At 39.6% G+C, this 15,370-nt stretch overlaps 1 protein-coding gene across 1 annotated transcript in view; it reads right to left on the bottom strand.

Moving 5' to 3' along the window:
• The window catches only part of LOC122806053, a gene marked incomplete in the record, with an annotated part of 1,002,329 nt that overhangs the window by 116,445 nt on the left and 870,514 nt on the right, over window positions 1-15,370 (bottom strand). The window contains 1 exon segment of the mRNA XM_044076294.1: window positions 7,166-7,204. Within this exon segment, the coding sequence (XP_043932229.1) occupies window positions 7,166-7,204 (39 nt within the window).

Below are 15,370 nucleotides of genomic sequence, written 5' to 3'. Positions count from 1 at the left end.
GATATTATCATAATACATAATCATGTTTTCCATATAGGGGAAATATCATATGATGCTACTAACTGACAGGTAAATATAAGTCTCCACATGTGATGAACACAGTTTACACAGACTGTGATATCAATACAATGAAATCCGCAGCGTGATAAAGAATATTAACAGATGACAAAATTATGCTTTAAGCAGCACAGCTGAGAGTAACCACAGAGTTATATGCCTCATACACAAGTAGAAGATGCGAAGTTGGCTTTTGGTGCTGCTATAGATAATAAGAAAACATAAATTCATAGGTTTGATTCTGAAGAGAATAATCTACTATCCTTCAAAAAGGACAACTGACTCATATGACCTTATGGTGTTTTTTTTTAACTTCTTCAACATATACAGGGTACATAATGAATCATCTTGTAAGCTCTTGTCAAGTCTTTCACTATCAAGGTTGAGTCAGCAGAGTCCAAGTCACGCTTTTATGTTCTGGATATGTGGTCACATATGGTCTAATGTAGTCAGCAAGACAGATGACATCTAATGCAAAGGACACTAAAAATACCTTTTATTTCCAAAATAGACCTGACTGAAAAATTCAGTTATCTAAGTGGTTAAATAGTGAGTTTGTCCACCTGAGACCACCACTGCTACATGCAGCTTTCAGCTCTCCCCCACCCTTAATACTTGATAATCTGGTTTGCAATGGATCTGGTTTGACAGGTTTGGCAAAACTCACAGGTTATAAAGATATGGTTTAACCACAGGAACCACAAAAACCACAGGATCTATGCAACAATCAGTTTATTCTGGAACCTTGGCCTTTCGCCTTCTGGGAATAGATTATTCAGTAACATCCCATCCAGTTTATACATCAAGTACTTCCTAATTAATCACTTACATTCACTCAATCAAGTATTTAAACAATTTAATCTAAAATTATTATAAACTTTATTCAAAAAACTTTTTAACATGACATTCTACAAAAAACTTTCATAAATAAGCTATTATAAAGTTAAATTGCTATTCAAATTCCTTCCCTTTTTGGGAATAATGTTCTATAATTTATAATCATCCTACACTCTAACCTATTAAGTTCATTTTTAAAACTACTTCCACTATTCAAAATTGTCCATGCCAAAACATTAAAAAATAAGCTACTTGTCAGTCTACCATGTGCTACCGGGCTATTTATATTTTGTCTTCTGATACCCTCAAATGATCCATTATTTTAATTTTAACCCTCCTCCTTGTTTGTCCAATGTACCAGCTTATTTTTGCACAACAGCATCTAATAATATATACAACTCCAAAGGAGTTGCAATTAAAGGGTTCCCTGGCTCTGTAGTTTCTACCATCTTGTCACTTGGTCCAGTTTTTATACCATCCCCACTCAACAGTTCTTTCAAATTATTATATCTACCATATGAGAAGGTGATATGTTTAGGAAATAAATGTCCAATTAACATATCATCACACATCACATACCATAATCCTCTAATTATTCTTTCCAAAATAGCAGAAAAGGGAGAAAATCTAGCCAAAAAAACAACTTTTCTTCCTCATCTTCAGACCTTACTTTTTTGTGTATTAAATACAAAATTGTCCTCCTAATCCCTTATTCTGTCCCAAAACTTTATTTCTAGCCTCCAATAAAATAGGTTCTGAATACCCATACACAGCCAGTCTATTCTGAACCTTATCCAAATAAACATCCCTCAACGTGATATCTGATGTATTCTGATAAAGCCTTCTAAATTCCCCATAAGGTAAAGACTTTATTAGATGGGGGGATGCATACTATTTACATGAAGAAAGTTGTTAACAGAAGTCGTTTTCAAGAAGGGCTATATTGAACTCTTTGATCACTCCCCAGATATAGTTCCACATCCAAAAACACCATACTAAATGAATTCAAGTGATGCGTAAATTTTAAACCATGAAAATTGTCATTGATCTGTTCCATAAATCTTAAAAAACCCTTCCTGTTCACCTTTACACACAAAAATTAAATCATCAATGAACCTTTTGTAGTATATCACATTCCTAACAAACTATTCATTTAGATACATCAACTGTCTCTCAAATTCACCCATATCGATGATAGCATACGTAGGGGCCAAAGATGCCCCCATCGCTGTTCCTCTCTTCTGTAAGAAAAAACACTTTTCCATTTAAAATATTTATGGGTAAGACAAAACTCCAAAATGGGACAGCAAACAAGAGGTTTGAGGCCCCTCACCCATTATTTTTGCCATTGCTTCCATTCCCCACCTGGTCTCAATGTTAGTGCATAAAGCACTAACATCACCCGTTGCCCAAAAGTAATCATCCCTCCATTCCATCTTACTCATAATTCACCTGTAATTTTCATGTGGGATGGAGCTTTCAGTAAATACTTCTTAAACTGAAAGTCCAAAAAAATCCCCACATTTTTCAAATACGAGCCTTTTCCTGATATTATGGGTCTACCTGGAGAACTGGTTAAACTTTTATGAATTTTAGGAATGGCAAAAAATTTTGGGTCCCGGGCTTCTTTAATAATTAGCCTTTTTATATCACTATTCCCCAGAAAACCAAGCCTCCCCCTCTTTCCAACAGTTCACTCAATTACAAATTAAATTGTTTAACTGGGTTATTATGACATTCCATATAATTATCAGCTTCACATAATAACTTGTTAATCATGTTATCATACTGACCTCTGTTCATAATAACCCAGTTACCTCCCTTGTCAGCTTCCCTAAAAACATAACCTTTTTGATGCAAACGTACATTCTGCTAGTCTGTCCATTTATTTTTTTGTCAAATTATATTCCTTTTCCTGTTTTATAAACAAACAAAATTCATGTTCCACCATCTTACAAACCATATTTTCTAACATGTATATGGTTTGAGAGCTTTTTGATGGCATAAAACTACTTTTGGAAGGGAATGTAGGAACACATAAATGACAGTAGCCAGTACAGAAACTCTCAGCATGTTCATCAGCAGTTAAGTTACACAATACACCATTATTACCAGTTTCCCCATCCTTCAACAACTCAAAAAACACATTGGCTTCATATAAACTGAAATTCATAGAATCATAGGTGGTTAATTCAACAGAACATCATCACTGTCTACATTATTACATGCATTCAAACTTTCACTATTTTGAAAATGTACTTTTAAATATAACTTCTGACAAAATTGTTTAACATCCAGTTTTACATCCGCTAAACATGGTATTCTAGTAGGGACAAATTTTGCCCCTTTTAAAAGTACATTTTTTTATATTGTCCGTAACCTGCAGATCTGATAAATCAACAATTTGTAAATGTTCACTCTGACATTCAGGCAAAAGCACTGAATTAAGTTTGGGAAAACATACCTGGGAATCAGCAGAGCCATCAGGATCCCTTATTTCTTGTTGTATTTCCCTGGATTCATTTTGGAATGAGTTTGTCCTTGCTGGGGAGATTGTACAAGTCTGGTGGAGTTTTTTTGAGGAAATAACAACCTCCCCATCTTGCATGTCCTCAAATGACACGCTTTTTTTGCTTAAACTAGTGTCGCCAGATGGGAAGGATGACTCGCATACTTCTCTAAACCCAGAAGCTCCTCCTCTGACCTCTGCCCATTCTACAGAAAACCTGGCACCTGGGGAAAATTGTCTTGATATTTCCCCTGTGCTTGTGTCTCAACAGGTAAATTGTATCCAATCAACTTAACTGTTAACAGTACCTAGTAAAAAAAAGTTCAAGAGATATCCTGTGCTGTCTCAGCTTCTTGAGCTATTGAGTAATACTTACAAGTCCATCCAAAAAAGAATAATTTTCTGTTGAAAATCTAAAATCTTAGGTAACCTTCTTGACATCCAAAAAGAAGAATCCCCTTATGTAAATCTAAAATCTCAGTCATCAACTTCCTGAAATCCAAAACTGAAATACCTATAGGTAAGAATGTGGAAAACAGGATATAGGCAATGAAAAGCCAATGCTCCAACTCTCCTCCTCCAAGAATCATTTTGGTCAGTATATACAAGGGACAACTTATTTCATTAGCACTATCAATATCTATACCCAGTTTGATGTATGAGTTACATTCTGTACATGTATTATTTAAAACAAGCTGCAAGTAATGAATACTTTTGTATGTAATTCACTGTCCTCCATTTTTTAACTGATGTCATAGACTCATTAATATTCCAAAATAATTTCCTATACTACAGAAGAGAAAAAAAGCATTGTGAAATATTCACCATATAATATATTCCCATCCAACATAGATAAAATGAAACTACCCACATATACAGTTAATAAAAGAAAAAAAATGACAATATATTTTCAGGACAGACATATCCAAGTCAAAAAAGTTGTCTTTGCATGCATAACCTTTAAATCTTAACTTCAGTATTAACTTCAGTATCACATAAAAATTATTATTCATATTAATAATAATAATATCAATAATAATCAGCTACAATAACAAACCTGAATAACTCCAAAAAAAATCATACTGTATTTATATAGAATAATATGAGATATTTTATTTAGTTATATTTGTTAACCAAGGCAGAGAACTGGTCCCAGTGGACCATTTACAAACTCAGTCTGGAAGTACATAACTCAGTACAATAACAAAGTGGAAAGAATTAACTATGAGAATATTTATAACATTTTGTAGGAATCAACAACTACGACTGGCAACATTGTTTGGTAATACAAAATCTCTAGACCTCACTATTATAGAAAGGAGTAAAATATGAAAACATTTACAACACTGAGTACATGTCATGGTTTGTGTTAAGTATGGAAATGAAGACAACGAATAAGTGAGGCTATATGCAATGAAAGGGAGGTCATTTTTAAGTAAACATAAGGTAAGGAAGGATACATGAGTGATAGCTAATACTCTGACAATAAGGATAAAGGTACTATTTAGTGCCATGTATACATACATTTTAGAATATGTATAATCATATTTACAGAATATTTTGTCACCTTTCCAAAATAGGAGTAAGTTACCCCTAAAAAGGTACTCATGTAACTTGTACATATAACTTCAGTCCAATGATCATGTCCATTGTACATAAAAAGTTTGACAGCACATATTTGAATCTGTACGGAGTCAACCACGCATGTGACACACACACAAAAATAAACATTAGTTCAGCACTCATACACACATTCACACAAAAAATATTAACATTCTACCTAGTCTGGACAAGGCAAATCTGCCAGTTCTTACAGTTTTGATAAGGAAAGAAAAAAATCCTTGAGAACTCAAACTGCATACACAAAGACATAGTTCCTCTTTTATACTCACTTATAACTCCTTTCCCACCTCCACCCTCAAAATGTCAGTCTGGTTATCTTAATTATACTCCATCCCATTCACAGCCAGCAAACCACATATCAACCAGCTTAACTGAATTTAACTCTACTCTGCCTTCTCATATTCTGTCTAAACAACATTACGATGGACAACTAACCACCACATGCAGTTCCAAAGTAATCCAGCAAAGTCAACTATGGCTGTCCCTTAGCAGATCTTCATAATGGTACATAAAGGGAGACATTAATGGTGAAGACTTCCCCCAGTCATAGTAAAAATCAGTAAGACAAAGACAATATTGTTAACATATACTAAGGATTCCTACAGTACAAAGCAGCTATGCTTCTCATGAAGTCCATTATATGTCAAAGGTCAAATGTCCTAAACTATTAAAAGTTTGTGTTGAGTCTGCCTTGTGCAGCATTTTTCATTCAAATGAATGTTTATGTTGATTCCACTTGGCCTTTTGAGTCCTGGATACTGCTTTCCATTGCAGGACCAAGTTTCTTTTGGTCACAAGTTATTTTTCCTGCCTTACACTTTTTATTTATTTATTATTTTTGGAAACCTATAAATGTTACAACTGTACATATTGTATGTATATTGCTGACAGTCTTTATTTATTTATTTTTGTAGTTCAACAAACAAAAATGATAGCTGTCCAGGTTATTTTACATGTGAATATGTTAATGTGGTATATTTTGCACAGTGTTCAGGTTGTGAAAGATTTTATCTATGAAAAATAAGAATGCTGAAAAGTAGAATAAATGAGTATGAAAGTAGGTAATAAGAATAATGCATCATGTGAGCATAGGCAAAAGTGTAAGAAATATCTCCTTGGATTCAATGAGAGAAGAGCATATAGCTGTCAAGCTGATATTTCCCAGATGGAGTTTTTACTATCAAGTAGATAACCACTTACTGCCCTTCTACTAGGGAAGTGTTCTTTGAAACTTGTTTCAAGAATGTCTCTACTGTAGACAACAGTGCCACAACCACTTGGTCATTACTGTCCATCTTCACAAGAGTTACTATCTTTACTGTGACTTGTGGAATTGGATGACTGTGATTGTCTGGCTCCTTCAACAGTCACACAAAAAAATACTAATTACCTAGCCTGGACAATGCAGATCTGCCCTTCTTATTATGTTGAGAAGGAAGGAAAAAATCCTTCTGGATTACCTTGTGGTTACTGCTTGGGATTATACTAAATCAAAAGGCCAGAGAGACAGGGTTCCATTTTTGTCATCCTTGCCACAAAGCTGCTGCCCCAGTGACTAAAAGTAGCTACCCTTCCCAACACTGTACTCACATATGACTCCTCCCAGATGATATACAAATAAATGCCTGAAACAGGAAACGTGTACACCATAACACTGATGGAAAATATCAGTGACAGGCATAAAATCATGGACACACAAATGAAGTATGTTGCGTCCACATCTCAGCTCCTACCCATTCACTGGTTCCAGACTACTGACCCAAATGATGTCAGTGAGTAAGTCAGTCCTTTCCTCACCTCCACCATCAGCTGTACACTGAAATTTATTACTTGTGCTTCGGCAATGTATTTGGTTAGAGATGACAGAAGGATAAACCTACTATCTGAGAGAAGAGCAATGTGGTATTTGACTACTTCTTGTTAAGCAAACTGGGTGTATGATTAAAACTGGTCTAACTGAAAACATTATTCACTGTTGTAAAAGCATAAATACTGACAGACTATCAAGCAGTACCAAACGTTAAAGACATACATGATGAACAGGTTTAAAAGAGAGAGATACTTTAGTTTTTTTTTTCTCTTTGGTAAGGTGTAATAGTTCTATAAATTCTCAGAATGCATTTCACATTTTATACTTACCTGGTATAGGAAGTAAGTACCAGAGCATGCGAGTGCTATCTGAAACAAAACAAAACAACATTTTAGTGGATAATTATTTTTTTTTTTTGCTAACGTCTTTTTAAATCACTAGTAAAACAGTGACACAGGTACAGGCATATATTAATATAAAAAAGAACAAACCACAGTAACATTTTTTCATATATATGTCCTTTTTAATGATCATTCCCTCTTATGTTCCATAAATTGTTTAATTCCTTCCTTCTCTTAAATCTCACTCCTCCTGCTGAACACTACTCTACATTTCTCACTCCCTTAGATTCCATTTACTTTTATGTAATTTGCTCCTTCCTTTTTCTAAGGATCCCATCACCAGATCACCAGTTCTTTTCTTTCATAATATTCAGTACTCTGTGGTTATGCAACTGAGTAATTGGTGTGTGTGTGTGTGTGTGTGTGTGTGTGTGTGTGCACACGTGTGTGTGTGTGCGTGTGTGTGTGTGCGTGTAGGGATGAAGCAGCCACACTGGGACACTGAAGCTGGAGTGCTTGGACTGTATACTTTCTATCCCAAAGCATGCTGATCATGGTGCTTTTCTCAACTATGATAATCCCCATGCAGTTAACATCACATTTTTGGGAGACATTTTTATGAAAAATGACATTTTCTGGAGTCCCATCATATCATTGGTCTTTTTTAGCTTAGACTGACAGGTGTAGCTGGCAACATTACTCCTTTAAGAAGTGCACTGATTACACTCTGATATCAGAAAACGATAAATCAGTTAAGCACTAGAGTGGCACAAGACCCAATCTTAACAAATGCTAAGCACACCTTGTTTAAGTTGGGTCTAGTGTTAGGCAGTCAAATCTGAAAGGATGGTCCTTCTTTGCCCCTGTGTAGGAAATAAAAAGCCTTTCAGCCTGCCTGAAGGGTTCTGTTCTGTCAAAGTAATACTTGAACTGCTGGTGCAAGTTCAAGGTATGAAGTATCCTCTCTCCCTTTATTCTTAAATTCTGGGAAGAAAACAGGGAGGTTGGTTGACTGATTCAGACTGAATTCTCAGACCATTTTCAGCATGGAAGAGGGGTTAGTGTGTGACATAAATTTATCCATGTGGAAAATCAGGTAAGGTTGTCCCACCATGAGATTTTACAGCTCAGAGTCTCACCTTGCAGAAGTCACAACAATAAGCTAAACAGTTTTCCACGTTAAAATAATCAGCTCAGCCTGAGTGGTAGGTTTGAAAGGTGCTAAGGTCAATTTTTTCTAGACCATAGTTGGCAGCACAGAAAAGAGGAATTCACTTGAAAGTTAGGTCTCATATGCAATACTACTTTCATGAACTGTTTTACCAAAACAGAAGAAGAAAGAGGGGATCCACTGGAAGACAAGCAGAGAATGCTACTAAATGTACCTTAATGGATGCAGACAATAAGCCATCCTGAAGTAGCTTTTAAAACCAGAGGGATGTCAACCTCAAGGGACATTCTTTTCCCATTTAGGCAGCACTTACAAAACCTCTTCCATTTGTAAACATAAGATCTTCTAATAGCAGGTTTTCTCAACTCCTTTAAGACCTGCTGCACATCCTCAAAAAAAAGCACCTAAATGGAGTCAAGATTTAATTATTCGGGCTGTCAGTTGTAGTTGCTCCAAAATGGGACATGCCAGTTGACCCAAGACTGGGTGAGTAAATGTGAGGAAGTCTGTGATAATTGCTCTCGGGCAATACCATAAGAAGGGTGAACCAAGATTGCTCGGGTCAATATGGGGTCACCACAGTGATCTTTGTCATTTCTTTCTGAGTCTTCAGAAGAACCTTGTGAATCTGTGGAAAGGGTGGAAACGTATACAGGAACATTCCAGTCCAAGGAAACAAGACCGTGTCCGTCCTCCAAGCATAGTTTCAAGGATGTTTGAAACACAATTTTTCCAGCTGTCTGTTTTGAAAGGAGACAAACAGATCTATCTGTGTCATTCCCCACATTTGGACAAAATCCTGGAACACCACTGCCTTGAGCTGTCATTCATGTGGGTCTGCCCAGGATTTGTCGAATCAGTCTGACACAATATTTTACTCTGACGGGATGTATGATGCCTGAAGAGTTAGAGAATTGTGTAAGGCCAGCTTCCAGGCCATCATTGCCAACTGGTCTAGAGAGCATGACCTTGTACCTCCTTACTTGTTTAGGTAAGTACAAGAACAGAACCCAATATCCATAGGTGGTGAAGGACTTTAAAGGTGTAGATCACCACCAAGATATTCTTGATATTGATATGATTCTGTGCACTCTTGGACCTCCAAAAAGTCTCCACTTGCCCTCCCATTGACACAGCTCCAGAAGTGAATTTGGATGAATCTGTCTGGACAGATTACGCTGGAAGATGTGAGAAGAAGGGAAGGAATGATACTCACCTGGGCACTTTACCACAGTAACTCTTGCCTGATGAATGGAAACACCAGAAACTGAGATTCCAGTGAATGAAGGTGCTTGGTCCAGCTCTTTCATACATAACAGTGATGTTTCCTCATGAGGAAACAAGCCTTTGGCATTATAAGAATTATGCATGCCATCAGTCCATGAAAACTTCCTCAAACATTATCTGGTAGGAAAGGACCTTGGTGTCCCAAACACCTTGCATTCTTGTCTCCCTTTCAAGCTGTGTCCTAAGCAAAGTCCGACCCATTAATGATGATTAACTGCTTTGGAAAAGATAGGGAAAAGGGGAGACATAGATTTATGGATTTTTGCTATCTCCACCAAGTGATTTCTCTTGTGAAAAACCCCAGCAGTGGGATTTGAAAAGACAAAGGTGTTGGTGGTGAGATCAAAATGCTTTAGATAGCACTATATCTTTCTCATGTGGTGTCTTGCCAGGGGTATCATGAGAATCCTGGATGCCATGAGACCCCAAATCCTGAGGTGTTCACTCGCAGTGACCAAAGTCTGAGTGGAAAACCTTAGAAAAAGATCTAGATACAGATCTATTTTTCCTGTAGAAGAAAAGCTCTCTGAAGTGATGTCCCTAGCTGACACCCTAGGAACACTGTGTGAAGAAATCAAAAACACTTTTGTATGTTCTCTTGGAATCCCAGCTTGTATAAGAGATCTCTGATCCATGGAGGGATTCCACTTAGCAAAATACTGCAAAGATAAGCAAGTCAACTCAATATAGAAAAATGTGGATACCCTACACCATACAATGAGCTAGAGCTGGAGCTAGACACTTTGTGAACACTCTTGGTGCATGGGATAGTCCAAAGGGTAAGGCAGAGAATTAATAATATCAGCCAGACAAACAAAACTTTAACAAGTTAATATGTTCTTGGGTACGTATTAGGCTAGCTGCCCTTGTGGGCCATTTTCAGCCTAGTCAATTTCCCTTTTTGTGCTTTAAATAACCTGTCAAATTTGGTTGTAGATTGGCCTTACCCATCTCATAGTCAATAATTATATATTCCCCTTAATAAAAATAACTGGGATCATACTATAGATAATTTGAGATGTCCCATGCATGGAATAAGTAATTTAAGAGATTCCACTGTCCATTAAGAGTACAAGGGTAGTCCTGCGGTAATTTTTTTGTTTTACATCCATAGATCTTAGTGCTTGAAAATGGACAGGAATGAACTTTGTTTTATGTGGATGGGGAGTCTGTTCCACAGCAGCAGTATCCTCTGCAAAATATACCTGTCCCTCCAAACAATTCAGTGATATTGCAGAAGATCCTTAGAGCCTTAGGTTGAGTATTTCTGATGACATCTGATTTGCTCATGTGCAAAAAATTCAACAGTAATGGATCAGAGGATGCCTTGTATGCCAGACACAGGTCACTTCTTAGAAATTTGTAGGATACTGAGTATAGTGACAGGGCTTTGAGTTGGTTCATGTAAAACATGTTGTTTAGGTCTTGTATCCTTTTAGTCCGGTACCTTTGTGAGCATTCCAGTTGTTGCATGTTACATGCCAAAGGTTATATTCAATGATTAGCCTAATAAGGCCTGAGTAAAGGGGAGCAATGACATTCCTGGATCTAGACTCAATCCCTTTGTTTACAAGTTGTACAATAAAGAAGTACTTTTCTACAACAACAGACACATGTTGGTCAAAAGTTAGGTCACTGTCCATGTAAGTTTCCAAATCCTGAACAACAGCATCAACTCTTAGGGGAGTACACTCAGTGTAAGAAATGTAACAATGCTTAAAAAAACATCTGAAGTTCGGATGAATATTGATGTGATAATAAACATCTTTTAAATCTAGTGTTTCAAAGGAAACTTGCATGAAGAGAAAGAGACAACAGGTCATGAAATGACTTCATTTTGTATTTGGACACTGTCACAAACAGATCTATGAAGGAAAGAGCCAGAACTCATCTCCAGGAACTTTCTTTCTTTCTTACTTTGGCATTAAAAACATTCTTGAATAAAAACCTTTCCCCATCTGGGAAGGAGAAACTAGTTCTATCACTCTCTGGGACAGCATGTGATGAAGGACAGGTGGAAATAAGAGAGTCTGGTCTGATGGATGAGGCATTATCCCCTAGAAAGGAGGATTTGCTTCTCACGGCCATCTCTACCCTTAATGGACGATCTTCAAAACCTATTCGCCTGAAACTTTTAGTTATGTACTTACCATAACTTTAGATGTTTGGGATCCATCTCGCCTACATTCTGTACTGATGGGTTCGGAGCCAATCCTCGGCTCCGACTCGGCACGCTATACTATAGAGCGAAGTCTCTTATTGGCTGAGCTATTCTATATCCCAGGATGCACCACCACCAAGTCCCCAGATCTTGTTTGTCCGCACACATGCACACACACATGCACTGCTGATATAACATTGCCAGATGTTTCAAGATGAAACGGTCGAACACGAACCGTCCGGTCTCTTCTGATCTCCAAGGCAGGGGGAAGGTGGGTGGGTATTAGGAATGTAGGCAAGATGGATCCCAAACATCTAAAGTTATGGTAAGTACATAACTAAAAGATGTTATGTGATCCTATCTCGCCTACATTCTGTACTGATGGGACAGCGTCCCTAGCACCTGATTCCTGGGTGGCTCACTGGAAAACACTCCTGAGAACTGTGGAACCGAAGGAAGCTCGCCCCCGGGATGCCACATCCAATTTGTAATGAGAAATAAAGGTGTGAGGAGAGGACCAGGTAGCCGCAGCACAAATGTCACTAATGGCAAGTTTGGAATGAAAGGCTGTTGAAGTAGCAATAGCCCTTGTAGAATGAGCTTTCACAGTGGTTGTAAGCTGTCTATTAGAAAGAAAATAAATATGACTGATACAGTCTCTAATCCACTTGGCAATAGTGACCTTTTTTGCCCAATTTATCTTCTGAAAAGGACACAAACAACTGATCTGTTTTCCGTGTTTGGTGCGTCCTATCTAAGTAGAAACGCAATTGTCTGTGAACATCCAATGAGTGGAAGATATATTCTGCTCTGTCTGAATAGTTGGGGAAGAAAACTGGAAGTTCCAAAGACTGTTGAAGACAGAAACTAGAACAAACTTTGGGAACAAAAGATGGATTAGGCCTAAGGGATACTCTATCCTTGTGAAAAACCAGGTATGGTGGTTTGACACGTAGGGCTTGAAGTTCCGAAACTCTTCTGGCTGATGTAATTGCCACCAAAAAGGCAGTCTTCCAGGAAAGAAATTTCAAGTCAGAAGTTGCTGCCGGTTCGAAGGGGGAAGAGGTCAAAGCATCTAATATGAAATTAAGATCCCATGGTGGAGCAGGATGAGAAACTGGAGGACATAGCAGCCCAGCACCTTTCATGAAGGCTTTACACAACTTATTGCTCATCAAAGGTGGGTCTATACTTTCATGAAAATTAGAAATAGCTGCTAATTGAACCTTAATGGTGGAGACCGAAGCACCTTGATTGAATAAGGAAGCTAAAAATTTTAAAACTTCAGCCACCGGAGTAGTAATGGGATCTAATCCCCGGAGTTGGGCCCAAATAGCAAATCTCTTCCATTTACTATTATACATCTTCTTAGTAGAATTTTTGTGGGCGGAGGACAAGATATGTATAACTTCTGAATCCAAAACCTGGTTCCTGACTATAGTCGGAAGTGGAGGAGCCAAGCTGTTAACTTCAGTGAGTGAAGGGACGGGTGAAGCTGTCCCGACTGGTGGATCAAGAGATCTGGAACCTGGTCCAGGAACCATGGACTGTCCAGTGCGTATTTCCGAAGAAATGGCAGCCAGACTTGACGAGGCCAGTATGGGGCAACTAAAATCATCTTGCACTGCAAGTGAATCGCTTTCTGGATCACCCTGGGAAGAAGGGGAACTGGTGGAAAGGTGTACAATAAGCCGGTGGGCCAAGTTTGGACTAGGGTGCCCTTGGGAAACCCCCCCGGAACTGGGGTGAGAGAAAAGAACTGTAGACATTTCGTGTTGAGTGGAGTTGCAAAGAGGTCGCAACAAGGAGTTCCCCATCTTCTGAAGATCTGAGATGCTACTCTGTCATTCGGAGACCACTCGTGCGGGGAGAGAATGGTTCTGCTCAGTCTGTCGGCTATCACATTGGATCTCCCCGGAATGTGTGTTGCTACCAAGAAATGGTTGGTTGCAACAGCCCAATTCCATACTTTCATGGCCTCTCTGCAAAGAGGGTAGGACCTGGTCCCTCCCTGCTTGTTCAGGTACCAGACTACTGACATGTTGTCGGACTGAATGGCAATCATACCCTGGGGGAGGTAGCTGTGTAGTGCTTGAAGCGATAGAAGCACCACCCTCATTTCCAGTATGTTGATGTGTAGGGAACTCTCGTCGGGGTGCCACTTGCCTTGGACTGACCTGCCCAGGTAATGTCCCCCCCACCCCGTCTGGGAGGCGTCCGTAGTCAAAGTGGCCACTGGAGGAGGAGGAACGAAGGGTCACCCCTGATCCAGGTTGGAGGAGAGAAGCCACCAATGGAGGTCCTGTTTGCACGTCTCCGTGATTATAATGTGGTGACTGACAGGAAGTTCCTGATACGACCACTGGACCGACAGGAGCCACTGGAGAATCCTCGTGTGCAATCTTGCTAAGGGGACCAGGAGAACGGTAGCCGACATGGAACCCAACAGTTGTAGGACCATCCTTGCTGGGGCTCGGCGTTTGAGGAGCAACGCTCGGACTTGAGATTGTAATGTTTCTATTCTCTCCGTAGGAAGATAGACCCGCATTTGCTTTGAGTCTATCTCTACCCCGATAAACCGTATGTGCTGAGATGGCAGCAATACTGACTTTGCCCAATTGAAGGTGATTCCTAGGGAGGTGCCTAGAGATATAGTGGCTGCTAGGTTCTGTAATAGTAGATGCCTGGAGGTGGCAGTTAGGAGCCAGTCGTCTAGATACGGAAACACCTGGAATCCTAGACTCCTCAGGTGAGCAGTCACCACCGCCAAACATTTGGTGAACACCCTGGGGGCTGTGGTGAGACCAAAGGGCAGTGCGCAGAACTGGAAATGACTGTCTCCCAGGCTGAAGCGCAAATGTCTCCTGGACGCCTGATCTACCAGAATGTGATAATAGGCGTCCTTGAGATCTATGGAGCACATCCAAACACCTTTCTCCAATAACGGCAGAATGGATTGTAAGGTGACCATCCGGAACTTGGACTTCTTGACTGATCGATTTAGGTTGCTGAGATCCAAAATGGGCCTCAAGTCCCCGCTCTTTTTTGGCACCAAAAAGAATTTTGAGTAAGTCCCTAATCCGGTCTGGTCTACGGGGACCGGTTGGATGACTCCTTTTTGAAGCAGCTTTGAAATTTCGATGGCTGCAATATCCTGTTGATGGGTGGCGGGTCCGGGATTTTCCTGGATGGCGGGGGGGATGCGAAAAGGGGATGACGTAACCTCCGGCGATGATTCGGAGCACCCATCGGTCCTGAGTGATACTCTCCCAGGCCTTTAGGTGCCTCGAAAAATGACCCCCGACTGGCTCCGGAGCTGCGCAGTCGGGCAATCCTTCAGGGATGCTGAAAGGTTGAAGAGCCACGAAAGGACTCGCGGTCTCCAGTGTTGTGGGGGCCTTTGCCACCTCTGGGATGGCGTCTTCCTGAAAAATTTCCCCCTCCTCTGCCTCTAGAAGGGGGATCGTCCTGCTGTGAGGGGTAAGTCTTCTGAGATTTACGGAACCACATTTTCCCTCCTCTTTTAGCCTTGGGATAAGGCCGAAAGGGAGAGGAAAACCGTGCCCCTACGGCA

Source organism: Protopterus annectens, chromosome 7.part0 (genome assembly GCF_019279795.1).
Source record: "Protopterus annectens isolate FY-2018-M chromosome 7.part0, PAN1.0, whole genome shotgun sequence".
Classification (NCBI taxonomy): Eukaryota; Metazoa; Chordata; order Ceratodontiformes; family Protopteridae; genus Protopterus; species Protopterus annectens.
The sequence above is the reverse complement of the archived record's forward strand: the minus strand, read 5'-3'. Positions and strand labels throughout refer to the sequence as shown.